This window comes from Oncorhynchus mykiss, chromosome 1 (genome assembly GCF_057628025.1).
Source record: "Oncorhynchus mykiss isolate SJ-2025 chromosome 1, ASM5762802v1, whole genome shotgun sequence".
In the NCBI taxonomy this organism is placed as follows: Eukaryota; Metazoa; Chordata; class Actinopteri; order Salmoniformes; family Salmonidae; genus Oncorhynchus; species Oncorhynchus mykiss.
The window spans coordinates 73,027,792-73,042,827 of record NC_143022.1 but is presented as its reverse complement, the minus strand read 5'-3'; the positions used below and the strand labels follow the sequence as shown (position 1 = coordinate 73,042,827).

Below are 15,036 nucleotides of genomic sequence, written 5' to 3'. Positions count from 1 at the left end.
TTGAGCATTCTAAATGTAACAAGTGCTTTTGTATGTCAGGGAAAATGTAAGGAGTAAAAAGTACATTATTTTCTTTAGGAATGTAGTGGAGGAAAAGCAAAAGTTGTCAAAAAAATACATGGTAAAGTAAAGTACAGATAAAAACTACTTAAGTAGTACTTACAAGTATTTTTACTTAAGTACTTTACACCACTGATTGTGACAAAACAAAAAATAAAAGGAAAAAGATAAAAACTGCACCACCCATAACCCTGCAGCTACAAAACCCCAAACACCCCCCTTATCCCACCGTTGCCCTAACCGTTCCTACTCCTGGCCACCGGCCTAGTCGGACGGGACTCCTTCCTTCCACACCTCCTGTATCTCTTCTGCTGTAAAATCTTTCACTCCCACTAATTTTTCTGCTGCTACTACTACTATTAGCTTCTGCTACTTTCTTTCCATCTGCGATGCATAGTTAATTACCATAGCAATGAACGCCAAGAAACCAACCTTGCTAAAACACAAAATGTTTGGGTGTCTCAGTCCTGGCCAACTACTTACTGGTATCCTCTCATGATCCTTCACCCTTTGCCCACCATCCTGCACTTTCTTCACTGCCTCAGCATATGACACTCTTCACTGCTCGAACACTGGCCTCCTCAACCTGTCTCACTCGCACAGGACATTTCTGATCCCCAGCAACATGTGCTCCATCCACAATTGAAACACTAATTTGCCTCCAAAACTACACACTCCTTTGTCCCATGCACACTTCTCACACCTTGGCCTTCATCCTACAATGCTGCTACATTACCATAACCTTGGCACCTGAAACATCGTAGCAGGTTTGGAACAAACACTTAATGGAAAATTCGTATCCTAGCATGACTTTATCAGGCAACCACTCAATATCAAAATTCAAAAGGATAGACAGCCTTCCCCACACCCGTCAACGCAAGTTCTTCCTGTCCACTTTTGTCAGATTCAATCTCTGAACTTCCACTATCTGACTCAATCTCAAGGTTCTCAAGCGATAAAGTAGATATATAACTAATTCCACTTGGCTTGTATTCCGGGTATTTGGGGAGTTTCTCCCATTCTTCTCTGCAGACACTCTCAAGCTCTGTCAGGTTGGATGAGGAGAGTCAGTGCACAGCTATTTTCAGGTTTCTCCAGAGATGTTCGATCGGGTTCAAGTCCAGGCTCTGGCTGGGCCACTCAAGGACATTCAGAGACTTGTCCCGAAGCCACTCCTGCATTGTCTTGGCTGTATGCTTAGGTCGTTGGAAGGTGAACCTTCGCCCCAGTCTGAGGTCCTGAGCGCTCTGGAGCAGGTTTTCATCAAGGATCTCTCTGTACATTGGTCCGTTCATCTTTCCCTCGATCCTGACTAGTCTCCCAGTCTCCCAGTCCCTGCCACTGAAAAACATCCGCACAGCATGATGCTACCACCACCATGCTTCACTGTAGGGATGGTGCCAGGTTTCCGTCAAATGTGAAACTTGGCATTCAGGCCAAAGAGTTCAATCTTGGTTTCATCAGACCAGATAATCTTGTTTCTCATGGTCTGAGCTTGATGATGAGTTGGTTATTTGAATCAGCTGTGTAGTGCTAGGGCAAAAAAATTAAACGAACAACTGGCTTCCAGCCATAGTCGCGGTAGTAGCACCCCCTGATAAATTGAAAAAATATATAAAAAATCACTCATTATATTACTCCTGTGTGAACTAGGGCTTTATTACTCCTCTGTGACAGGACAAAATAATACTCCTCAGCACCCCCAACATCTTCCCGCTGCTATACTTCCAGCATGCATATAGGGAAGGGCACTTAGTCATCTGAGTTAGTGCAGTACAACCTAACGATTGGTTAAAATAAATGAATAAGAAGATGATAGTTGGGGATGTATTGTTAGATTTCAGTGCAGCCTTATTGATCATCCTTTTCTATGGGATTTACATCACATGGTTGGAGAGTTACTTATCCTATAGAACCCAGAGAGTGTTCTTCAATGGAAGATACTCTAACATCAGATATGTACAGTGAGGTGTCCTTCAGGGCAGTTGCTTTGGGCCATTACTCTTCTCTATTTTTTTTTACAAATGACTAGCCACTTGTCTTACAAGAAGCTAGAATGACTACGTTTGCTGATGATCATTGATTCCACAATCTTCATGTCAGCACCCACAGCCCGTGAGCTCACTGAGACTCTTTACAATGACTTAATCACCCCTTCTAATACCAACTAACAATACACTGATCTTCATTACATATAATACCAAAAGCTTTGCATTTTGTTCAAAACATTCTCTAAGACCTAACGCTGAACTGGAGTTGAACATAAAGGGTGTGCCTATTGTGGAAGTTGAGGAAGCTGAACTCGTAGGATCAACATTGGATGGTCAGTTATTATGGTCAAGTTGTTGTGAAGATGGGGAGAGGTATGTTCCTCTGTTATATATATATATTTTTTTTTTAAATGATTATGCACTGCTCGACAGCAGTTGTTCAGGCTCTGGTCTTGTCCCATCTTGATGACTGTCCGGTAATATGGTCAGGTGTAGCTATCTCAAAACAGAACAGCACGCCCTGCACATGCAGACCTAACATCAACAACATGCATGATAGCCTTTCCTGGTTGAGGGCTGAGGAGAGATTGACTACTTCTCTTCTGGTCCATTTAGTGTGTGTGTCCTCCACCTGTCACTTACCCACACACGCCATGCGGGACATGTCCAGGGTGTATCCGTCGAAGCAGTCGCAGGTGTAGCCCTCCTGTACCCGCACGCAGCGCCCGTTCTCACAGCCGTTCAGAATGCCACACTCTTCCGCTCTCAGGCCCTCAAACGCATCGGACAGGTCTGCAGGTTGGAGGAAGTGGGACAGGGGGTAAGAAAGAGGTGTTTTATTCACCCAAGTCAGATGAGGATATAAGTAAGCAAAAAGGCCCGAGGGGGTAGTGTATATGGCCAATATACCACGGCTATGGGCAGCTCTTAAGCCATATACCACACACCCCTGAAGTACCGTATTGCCATTATAAACAGGTTACCAACGTAAATAGAACAGAAAACAAGTCGTTTTGGTATATTATATACTACGGCTTTCAAGCAATCAGCATCCAGGAGCGAAACTACCCGTTTTATAATGAATGATAATGACTCCAACACCATCATTAAGTTTGCCGATGACAACAGTGGTAGGCCTGATCACCGACAACAACGAGACAGCCTATAGGGAGGAGGTCAGAGACCTGGCCGTGTGGTGCCAGGACAACAATCTCTCCATCAACGTGATCAAGACAAAGGAGATGATTGTGGAATACAGGAAAAGGAGGACTGAGCACGCCCCCATTCTCATCGACGGGGCTGTAGTGGAGCAGGTTGAGAGCTTCAAGTTCCTTGGTGTCCACATCACCAACAAACTATCATGTCCAAACACACCAAGACAGCCGTGAAGAGGGCACTACAAAGCCTTTTCCCCCTCAGGAGACTGAAAAGATTTGGCATGGGTCCTCAGATCCTACAGCTGCACCGGTAGAACTGTTCGGCCTCCGACCGCTAGGCACTACAGAGGGTAATGCATACGGCCCAGCACATCACTGGGGTCAAGCTTCCTGCCATCCAGGACCTCTATACCAGGCGGTGTCAGAGGGAGGCCCTAAAAATGGTCAAAGACTCCAGAAACCCTAGCCACAGACTGTTCTCTCTGCTAACGCACGGCAAGCGGTACCGGTACCCCATGTATATAGCCTCGCTATTGTTATTTTATTGCTGCTTTTAAAATATTTGTTACTTCAATTTTTTTTACTTATCTATTTTTTACTTAACACTTATTTTTCTTAAAACTGCATTGTTGGTTAAGGGCTTGTAAGTAAGCATTTCACTGTAAGGTTGTATTCGGCACATGTGACAAATAACATTTGATTTGATTTTGACCTATGTAAGATGTGAATGCAGTGAAATTACTTACGAATGTATACTCACATTAGTCTGACAGAAATGTCTTCATTTTAAGTAAAACATTGAGATTTAACTTGCTTGATTAGATACAATAATTGATCATTAATAATAATGTATTTATGATCTTGGAAGACCTTGGTTACACTGAAAATACAGACTAACATGACTACTATTTCTGCCTACCTACAGAAAAATGATTGTGGTCAGGACATGTAGTAATTCATATGGACACATGATGGCAGCAACGAGCTATCATTGAGAGAATAGGCAACTTATCCCAACCTCTCCATCAGCTCCTTATTTTCTCTGCCTGTTTGAGCTTCATCAGTGTGTTTTACAGTGTGATGGGGACTGGTTCACTCACTCTCCTCGTCCTCGTACAGGGGCAGGGCACCAGGCTGGTCGGGGTGAGGCTCGTAGTCCAGGCTGACCTCGTACTCCTGGACAGGGCCGGCCACGAGGGCATCGCGACCATACGGATGCCCATGTCCTCCACTCATTGCCACGTTACACATGGAGGCATAGTCCTCTGTGAGATAATGGAGAGAGAGACTGAGACATGACCATCTGATGGAAACGAGAGAGACATACATATCCTCTAAGAGAGAGAAAGAAAAAGAGAAAAAGAGATGGAAAGAGATCGAGACATCTGAAACAAAGAGAGATAGGAGAAGAGAGAGGCTGAGTAGTCTTCTGACCACAGTAGACATGAGGAGCCAGACAAGGATATCTGCAGCCGGCACTTCTATTCCAACCCAAAGAGAGAATACATGACAAATAGCTAATACGTTTGATAAATACAACTCTTTTCTGTCATTCTAAGAACTGCAGGACATCCAAAATGTCAACACTTCAATGGTTCTTCCAAGTAATTACATTGCCATCATCACTTGGCTTAGAAGACAGAGGGATATTTGACTAAAGTGAATACTCTGGTTTGTGGCTAGCGGCTGACTTCCCTACTGAATGTGTCTTTCAACACACAGCACAGCACCTGCTCTGATCTCCCTCCTTCCTGATTACTGTACTGTGGGAACCTAACCCAGAGTCTTTCATCTGCACACCCCGGCCAGCCATCCCCTACAGTCCCCTGCTAATCCCACGCACCTGCCTGCCTCCGCTCTCTCCCACAAGAACGTCTACACAGGAGACGCATCAGAGAGGAACCGCAGAGAGATCTGGGTGGACCTGATGAGAACAAACGAGCGTGTGTTCTGTTCTGGTCTCTCTATGGAGAGCAGCGGTGAGCTCACACACTTCACACACCTCACACACCTGCATCTGAGTTATTCAGTAAAGATCCGAGTGGGAGATCGGATGTTGGACGAGAAGAAACACTCGCAAATCTTTGAAAACCTAAAAGTGACCCAGACTTCAAAATGTATAATTCTGGATTCTGTCAATGTTTCTGAATGAGATTAAAAAAAACAGCTTTTGTAAAGCGTGCAAGCGGCAGAAAGAACAGCTGTAGAAATATGTCGCACAGCTACAATGTTCAAACCTAGCTCTTGTGACTTATCAACGGCACCTACTAAACTGTCGGTTCAACATCATTCTCACATGAAGATACGAATTCCAAGACAAACTGCTTGGAAATCACTCAAAACTCACATTTAAAAAGCCCCAACTCTACCAGTTCCATCTTCCAGTGGGCTGGAATAGCAGTGTTGTTTATTCAGAGGGAGGTCCCCACGTCCCAGTCCCCACGTCCCCATAATACACATCGCAGCCCTCCACCCTGGCAGCGTGGTGGGGACACGCATTAGCAACCAGCCCTCCACCCTGGCAGCGTGGTGGGGACACGCATTAGCAACCAGCCCTCCACCCTGGCAGCGTGGTGGGGACACGCATTAGCAACCAGCCCTCCACCCTGGCAGAGTGGTGGGGACACGCATTAGCAACCAGCCCTCCACCCGGGCAGCGTGGTGGGGACACGCATTAACAACCAGCCCTCCACCCTGGCAGCGTGGTGGGGACACGCATTAGCAACCAGCCCTCCACCCTGGCAGAGTGGTGGGGACACGCATTAGCAACCAGCCCTCCACCCTGGCAGCGTGGTGGGGACACGCATTAACAACCAGCCCTCCACCCTGTCAGCGTGGTGGGGACACGCATTAGCAACCAGCCCTCCACCCTGGCAGCGTGGTGGGGACACGCATTAGCAACCAGCCCTCCACCCTGGCAGTGTGGTGGGGACACGCATTAACAACCAGCCCTCCACCCTGGCAGCGTGGTGGGGACACGCATTAACAACCAGCCCTCCACCCTGGCAGCGTGGTGGGGACACGCATTAGCGACCAGCCCTCCACCCTGGCAGCGTGGTGGGGACACGCATTAGCAACCAGCCCTCCACCCTGGCAGCGAGGTGGGGACACGCATTAGCGACCAGCCCTCCACCCTGGCAGCGTGGTGGAGACACGCATTAGCAACCAGCCCTCCACCCTGGCAGCGTGGTGGGGACACGCATTAGCAACCAGCCCTCCACCCTGGCAGCGTGGTGGGGACACGCATTAGCAACCAGCCCTCCACCCTGGCAGCGTGGTGGGGACACGCATTAACAACCAGCCCTCCACCCTGGCAGCGTGGTGGGGACACGCATTAACAACCAGCCCTCCACCCTGGCAGCGTGGTGGGGACACGCATTAGCAACCAGCCCTCCACCCTGGCAGCGTGGTGGGGACACGCATTAGCAACCAGCCCTCCACCCTGGCAGTGTGGTGGGGACACGCATTAGCAACCAGCCCTCCACCCTGGCAGTGTGGTGGGGACACGCATTAGCAACCAGCCCTCCACCCTGGCAGTGTGGTGGGGACACGCATTAGCAACCAGCCCTCCACCCTGGCAGCGTGGTGGGGACACGCATTAGCAACCAGCCCTCCACCCTGGCAGCGTGGTGGGGACACGCATTAGAAACCAGCCCTCCACCCTGGCAGCGTGGTGGGGACACGCATTAGCAACCAGCCCTCCACCCTGGCAGCGTGGTGGGGACACGCATTAGCAACCAGCCCTCCCTGCCTAGACACAGGGGAGTGGAAAAGGGGAGTGGTAGAGGATTGGCCCCAGGGCAGGCTAGATCTCGGAGCCTCCAGGGGACAGGAGCATTAGAAGGCAGCTGGCAGAGGCCAAGCCTAATGAGGTGTCACTAGTCCTGGGTATGAGGTCTGAAAGGGCTTGGTCCACCACAGGAAAGACCACGTCTGGTTCAAGCACTGACCACCATAATCAGTCTGAGACCAGCTGTATGGGGTTCTATAATATACCTCACACGAGACTGGATGAAGAAGCATTTACCTAAAAGTTAGCTCTGTTCACAAAGGATAATAGGTCATGGATAAAGTCATTATAACAGTAGCGTTGATAGATGGACATGAATGCTGGTGTGGTTTGTAGTACCTGTGTTCTTGAGGGGGCAGAGGGTACAGTCCATGCCCCAGGCCTCTCCAAACAGACAGCAACACTCTGTGTATGTGGTCTTTCTGTTGGCAAGGGGCTTGGTGCAGGTCAGAGTGTCTGTCAGAGTGTCTGTCAGATTGTCTGTTACCGTCTGCCAGCAAACACCCTGGTAGCCAGTCTGCTCACCATGTTGCTCTGCAACAGACACAGTACATCTCAATCACAATCGTTACCTCACTATGAAACACACAATACGATGTGACAAGTTATACGATCTCCACGAGAAAGACCTTTTTAAAAACGGGTTTACGAAAACAGAGACAATATAAGAGCATGCTAACCTTAAACCATGCTTATTTTAGCATCCTTCATAAGGGTTCTTACCTGCCACTTCAGGGGCGATCACACAGCTCTTGTTGTCAGAGTCCAACACCATCGGGTGTGTACAGAAACACATGTAGGAGCCATGTGTGTTCAAACACACTCCCTCCACACAGCTAGACACCTCCTGACACTCATCAATATCTGTGGGGGGAGGGCGGGGGGGGGGGTGGAGACAAATATTTGAAAAGGTGCTGTTGGGAGTTCTGTCGTCTCAGCCCGATTCCCTTAATGAAACACAGTCCGCACGCCTGCCGCACAAACACACAGTCATTTACACTCATTAACCTATCCAATTAACATCCACTTACATAGAACGGAGACAGAAATGCTTCAATTTAGGAATCAGGCTAATAAACTGCATGTTCTATTTCCTATTGATGAGAGGGCAAATCCGTTTTCCTTGTGTTAGTAAAAAAAAAGTATGCGTCAGAGACAGTATGCTGGACAGTAAACATGTTTTTGTGAATGATAGCTCAACTACTACTGCTTCAAGGGGGTTGTTTGCAGGTGTTGGGACAAATAAACCTCGTATTTGGATTGTGTGTCAGCCCCAAAAGGAAAGACATGTATTTCTGAAATGTGCAGCCACAGCAAACGCATTAGATACACATCAGGCCTGTGGTTTCATAATTGCTGAGGAAATGAATGAACAAAAAAAAACATATCCACCCAGACATACAACTGAAATACACATCCACTCAATATTCTACACTTTCAAAAATACCCCTCCATCCTTTTTAAGAAATATCCTCATATCCCAAATAGAACACGGCCATAAGACTGGTGGTGGTAGTGGCTGGTTTCTCTAGTCCACGCGTAACGGGGTAAAACCAGGACCGTCCGGGGTACAGGCCAAACCTCTGCTGGAGCCTCCGCCCAGTCTCAGCCTGTCCAAATAATCCAACACAAATGTGGCGGAACTCCGCAGGCGGACCACAGGCATCCTGTGCTTGTGTCCCGGGGCCAAGGGTGCGGTGTGGGGCCCGGCAGAGGGCCAGGGTCCCTCCAGTGTGGCCCGGTTGGTGGTTTGAGACTTGCTGCCTGGGCCTGCTGGGTTTGGCACATAGGTCACCGCAGTCTGGCCCTGCGTCACCCCCAGAGTGTCCCGTGTCCCCGCCCTGCCTCTCACCAGGCCCTGACCCTAACTAACCCAGGGAGGGGCCCCACCCCACCCTACCCTGGCCAGCCAGCCAACACACAGGCTGTGGTACAGTACTACTAACTACTTTTAATGTGTGTGGACAGTTTAATGACACAGGGCTGTGGAAATGGCATATTAGTAGACTGAGGGCAAATTGATTCCAATCTTTCAAATGTCGCAAAGAATGGCATCATGTTGTGAGTAAATCAAATATGTTTGGGTTGAATTAATACTAACTAATGTGAATGACCTTCCCACTGACCTCTGCACTGCAACTTGACCTCGTCGTAGTACAGGCCAGTCTTACAGTAACACTCATAGCTTCCTGGGCTGTTGAAGCAGAAGCCATCCTTACAGATCTCCTGGCCAAACAACGCACACTCATTTGCATCTGGGAGGGAGAGGACAACAGAGTCTTAACAACAGCCCACACAGCCACAGAGATAACCACAGAGACAGCCACAGAGACAGTCACAGAGACAGCCACAGAGACAGCCACAGAGACATTTTTAGTTCATCTCTTGCTATTGAGATAACATTGTAAAAATGCAGTTACTTCGCCACTAATACTGAAGGAACACTACTCAATACTACTCAATGTCCAGTATTCAAACGGTCTCTACTCTTCCTGTTTCTGGAAAGGTGAGACCAACTCAACGCTTTAATGAGATGAAACCTGGAGAGGCTTAGAGAAAAACGAACATCAACAAACAGTTCTGTGTTACAGTACTCTCCTCTTCATTGTGTGTGCTGTCGGTTGGGCGTTGGTGTTTGCAACTGAGACCACAATCAGCTGTGCTAACAGATCCACCAATTGAAGACATTTCCAGACTGGTGCTCAGAAACTGTCCCTGGAAACCTGCCTTCCCAGCCCGTCTCTCCCTCTCTCAGAATATATCATATTCACTTGCTGCCAGCCCCTCTCCACCAGACTGCCTTTGCTGTAATAAATTATACTATTGAATTAAGGCCGTTGGTTCGATGAATTAACTTTCGTGCGAGGGGAACAAGCTACAGTAAGATTGTGGGGCTGGGAAAGGAGAGGGAGAGAAGAGGAGAGAAGAAGAGGAAAGGAGAACAGGAGAGTGAGAGGAGATGTGCTAGTGTTAGATGTCCAGACATCAGAGGCTGGCATTTCTGTTCTGGGACTCCAAGCCATAGAGAGAGAGAGGCAAACTAAAGCGACAGACACACACACACACACACACACAACAAGAGCACAGACAGAGGCCTGCCTGGGAGAGAGGCAGCTGCGATGACATTAATAGCAGCATCTCAACAGCAGAAAACAGAGCTCCGTGAGGCTATTCAAGTCCCGGGTTTGTTGTTAACTCACTGTCTGATTCATAGTGTTCTCATTGCATTTTCTGAACACTACTGCTGTGAGCCAAGGCTCTGTTTAGCCTGTACTGGGTCTCTGAGTTCACATACCTTTATAACTCTCGGCTGCAGTCACTCCAAACACAATGTCACCGGTTGGGACACTGCCTCTCCCAGCTGGACACATCTGGGAAAACTGATCTGTTTGAAGAGAGACAAGGAAATGTGTAATATGTCATGTGTTTGTGTGTGTATGTGTTTTATGTGTGTGCTTCCTCACCAGTGCCCTGGACGGGGCAGGGGTGCACCTCACAGTTGTCCCCCCAGCCTGCCCCCAGCGTACAGCAGCACTCCTCCATGGTGACACTGCTGGTCAGCACGTTCTCACACAGGTTCTCATCATTGAGGTTGTAGTAACACTCCTTCCTCTCCACTGACGAGGCTGTACAGGGAACAGAGGGGAGAAAACACTTTATTGCACAGAAATCGCTCAAGGATAGTGTTCAGCGATATCACCTGTCGTGCGAGTGAACCAGTAACGTTTTAGAGTGACAGCAATGGGTTAACCCGGGGAGGGATGAGTCTCTCTCTCTGTGACATTTCCCCATGCAGGAGTGTAAACTGACACATTTAGAGCGTGCTGGAGAGATACGGCACATGATGAATGTGATACGCCTGGAGGACCAGAGTACACAGCTGCTCACACGGCTTTTAAGATATTCACGGAGAGACGAGAACCACCCCCCCCCCCCCCCCCCCCCCGTCCCGTCCCGTCCCCTCTTCCTCCTCCGCTTGGTTTCCCCTAAACCCTCCACACGCACGCAAACACACACACACTGCGGTTTCTGTCTCATTGTTTTGTGCTCTGTGAATTCCTATGATAATTACAGATCACCAGAGACTCATATCTAATTGCCCATTCTCAGAAAAACCCAGCTTTTCCTGCTACAACATGGAAATGGCCACATTCTTCCAAAGCAAATCACACTATTACGTAACGTCTGCTGTTGTGAGCACAGGGCATGCTCTAATTCCGAACATTACGTAATGATAAACTGTCCTCCTTAAATATTTGGGACTGTTTTCAGATGTAACAGAGAACATACTCTACTTGAGGTCGTGTGGTTAAGTCGGACAAGAAGTCTAGGTTAATGTCGAGCTTTGGGACCCGACCTAAAGCCCCGTACTACAGTATACATCCAACAGAAAGACACACAGCCGGCTCCGTTTCTCATTAGATATTTACACTCAGGCAGAGACAAGGGAGTCCCCCGAACGTGGGTCCACAGAGCCAGGCCCCCTCATTCATCATAACACCACTCTTCTCAAATTGAACAACAGAGTGTTAAAAGTTAATATGGTCGTCTGAGACAATGCCCTTAACGTTCCCTATACAGTCTTGTTAATGTAAGGGGATTCACACAATGGAATGTCACGATCACCACTAATGTGTTGATTTCAATGAACTATGTAACTTGGGAGACTTCTTAACCCTCCATCACCCCCTTTATCTGAGGACAACTTTACTCAGTTATAATTTGAAACTATTTTTAAAAGCTTTATATCAACTCTTCATTTGTGTTCAGGCAATGTGTGGGTCACCTGTGGGAGCGGGACTGCACTTGGCGGTCATCTGGTTGTACTCCTGGTCCTCGTCGGGGCACATACACAGGAAGGAGCCCTCCACGTTCTCACACAAGGCCTCGCCACACACACCGCTCAGCAGATCACACTCGTTGACATCTGCAGGGAGAACACAACACCTTGGTTTGCGGTTAGCACTAATATGCAAGGTTAGCAACCTTCCATCTCATTCATGTAATGCCTCACATATGTGGCTTCATTCACTGGGACAAGTAGCTGATAAAGAGAAATGAAGACACTAAGTGATGTACTGTGTGGGGAGCGGGTGAAAAACCTTTGGAAATGGATTTCTCTTAAACAAAACAGTAAGAGCTCAAAATCAATAAATAGGCTTATACATTAAAGAAGAGACACTCAAATATCTATTTCACTCTCCAACAACATGTATTTTTTCCTTTGACTTGGCTGTGGTTATACATGTGCACCCATTCCATGTATGTCTCTCCAGTTATGAACGAACGTGCAGAGAAAACATCAACCCGGAAGTGGAACTTAACGTAAAAAGCCATCTGGTTCCTACGTGCTCTGATCTGCTCCGTATCCCCAACACCCTGTCCGATACTTCACACCGTGGTGTGGGCCAGATTGTCAACGAGCTAGAAAGTGTTAAGGAGAGAGCGGGGAGGAAGAGAGTGGGTGTGTCCCAATAGGGGAGCACTAAAAAGGGGGTGGGCCAGTCCAGAATCACAATGGAAAAGGCAGATTTTGCCTCATAAGAGGGTGATATATAAACATATTGCACGGCCTTTCCTGCTCAGCAGAATGGGACGACCGCAAAGTACATTTGTAGAATTGTTCTTTCTCCATTTCAGAGGATTCTGTCCTTATGCATTAAACATTTTATATACCAGTTTATATACCACAATTTGGCTACACAGTACATCTCTGCTGCCCAGCCATCGGAAATGATTTAATATGTAAACAGAGAGAAATGCTGAGTTACAGTATAGTATAGCTAGATAGGTTAGTGGGAAGAACGACTGGCTCTATTTCGATGGCGATATATACTGAGTGTACAAAACATTATTCACTTTCCATGACAGGTTTAACAGGTGAATCCAGGTGGAAGTTATGATCCTTTACTAATGTCACTTGTTAAATCCTCTTCAATCCGTGTAGATGAAGCGGAGGAGACAGGTTAGATAAGGATTTTGAAGCCTTGAGACATGGATTATGTATGTGTGCCATTCAGAGGGTGAATGGGCAAGGCAAATGATTTAAGTGCCTTTGAACGAGGTATGGTAGTAGGTACCAGGCGCACCGATTTGTGTCATGAACTGCAACGCTGCTGGGTTTTTCACGCTCAACAGTTTCCCATGTGCATCAAGACTGGTCCACCACCCAAAGGATATCCAGCCAACTGTGGGGGTGCAACTCAATATTAGGAAAGGTGTTCTTCATGTTTTGTATACTCAGTGTATAACTTATTTTTATGTACGCAGAGGCAACTTCCCAGCCTGTCTCTCTCTCTTTCCTTCTCTCTTCTCCTCCCTCTCCTGTATGTGACTATCATTGTGTGATTCAGAGCACAGATGGCTTGGCATATTCACCCACAATGGCCGCTATCGCATATATCTGCCGCAAAGGGTCAAAAAAGCTCATCAACAGCCCAGGTACCTACTGTAATGCAGGAAGCAGACAAAAATTAAAAATGAAAAGTCCCTCCCTCTAGTTATAAGCCTTCCTTGTCGCTCGGCTCAACGCATCCTGAGGAGAAACTATAATTAATTTGACATTAAAACCTGCTACTGCTTTTCTGGTGTCAGCACGCACCGCGGTGCCCTCATTAAAAGCTGGTCTGTCTGGCTTGATCCTGTAGCACCTTGTTCACTATGCAAAGTCATTGTCTGGGTTCAGCCACAACCGCTACCCCAGCCTCAGTCCAGCAGTGTCAGAAAAAGCACAGCTGTTGGCTTTTTCATGTTGTTTAAAGTTGTAGCTAGCTGGACTAGAGGGAGAGAGAGTAGCATCAATGAAACGTATCACTTAAATCACTTGACAGTCAGACAGTGTTCCCTTCAATGACATGAACTGTGAAAAGAAAGGACACAGACAGATAGGCTACGCTGTCTGAATCCCAGTATGTAACAAACAGGTTAATACGATCCAAAATGGCTTCTTTATCTGGGAAGCAGAAAACAATCCGAGAGGCTCAGGGGTGCGTCTGTCTGGGTGTAACCAGAGATGGGGAGAGGAGTGAGGGAGTGAGGGGTTGGCGGGTTGGGGTTGGCGGTTGACCACTTCCAGTAGTTTGGGGGGCGAGACCATCTGTGCAAGCCACAGCAGAGTGAAGAACAGAGGCAGCTGGCTGTACAGGGCTGGGGTGGGACCCACCAACACTTGCCAAGGTACAGATGGAGAGTGTGTGTGTGAGAGAAAGAAAGCAAGAGAGACCGTATGTGTAAGTGGACGTGACTGTGTGTGTGTGTGTGTGTGTGTGTGTGTGCACGTGCGTGTGTATCGGTGTGCGTTGCAGGTTAGTGTATGCGTGTATGGTGCAGGGAGTGCATGTGTGTGTAAAAGTGTTTGTGTAAATGTATGAATGTATACGCGCGCGTGTGTGTATGTATGTGCGCACAGGTCAGAGAGGTCTGGCTGAAGGAAGTATTTTATCAGCTTCAATATGGGAGTGCCTGCGACCCACTTTCAGGGCTCTGACAGGCCTTTCTGCAGGAGGAAATTGGAATAGATGGGAACTGCATGGGCCCAGTTAAAGAAACCACCAAGACAAACGAGCTCCAATTCTTCAGCTTGTCCAAAAACATGAACTCACTGGCTCTCTATCTGATGATGATTCCCCACTCCCTCAAACCCCCTCAAACCGAGAGAATATAAAAAAAAAAAAAAGCATTCTGAGCTCTTTTGACAGAGTGAGCAGTGGTTTTCTGTGGGTCTGTGGAAGAATGACCCCTGGCTTGGCTGAGGAAGACATCAGTCCAAGGTGATGGGGTTGTCTGGGGTTTGATTTGGTATCAGGGATGGATTTTCAGACAGAACACACTCACCTTTGAATCCACTGCAGCCCGGGGCTGAAATGAAAGCCATGCATCACTGACAGCGAACCACCACAGCCAAGCCCAGACCAGAAAAAGCTATTGACTGAGAAAGAACCTGGTCGACCAAACATACGGTACATTACATCAAGAAAGAACATTTTGTGTAACCTATAGATCTGATTCAGTGTAACCTATAGATCTGATTCAGTGTAAC

The 15,036-nt window shown here is 47.6% G+C and overlaps 1 protein-coding gene across 20 annotated transcripts in view; it reads right to left on the bottom strand.

The window, feature by feature from the left end:
- Positions 1–15,036, bottom strand: part of ltbp1 (latent transforming growth factor beta binding protein 1) — a 132,363-nt gene that overhangs the window by 12,958 nt on the left and 104,369 nt on the right. For 17 of the 20 annotated variants that reach the window (XM_021610250.3, XM_021610266.3, XM_090239215.1 and 14 more), the window contains 8 exons: positions 11,785–11,925; positions 10,463–10,624; positions 10,294–10,383; positions 9,125–9,253; positions 7,722–7,862; positions 7,338–7,532; positions 4,309–4,473; positions 2,694–2,843 (listed from right to left, as the gene is read on the bottom strand). In XM_021610250.3, the coding sequence (XP_021465925.3) occupies positions 2,694–2,843; positions 4,309–4,473; positions 7,338–7,532; positions 7,722–7,862; positions 9,125–9,253; positions 10,294–10,383; positions 10,463–10,624; positions 11,785–11,925 (1,173 nt within the window). The remainder of the gene's footprint in view (positions 1–2,693; positions 2,844–4,308; positions 4,474–7,337; positions 7,533–7,721; positions 7,863–9,124; positions 9,254–10,293; positions 10,384–10,462; positions 10,625–11,784; positions 11,926–15,036) is intronic. The other 3 variants (XM_090239211.1, XM_090239220.1, XM_090239225.1) reach the window with 1 other exon arrangement.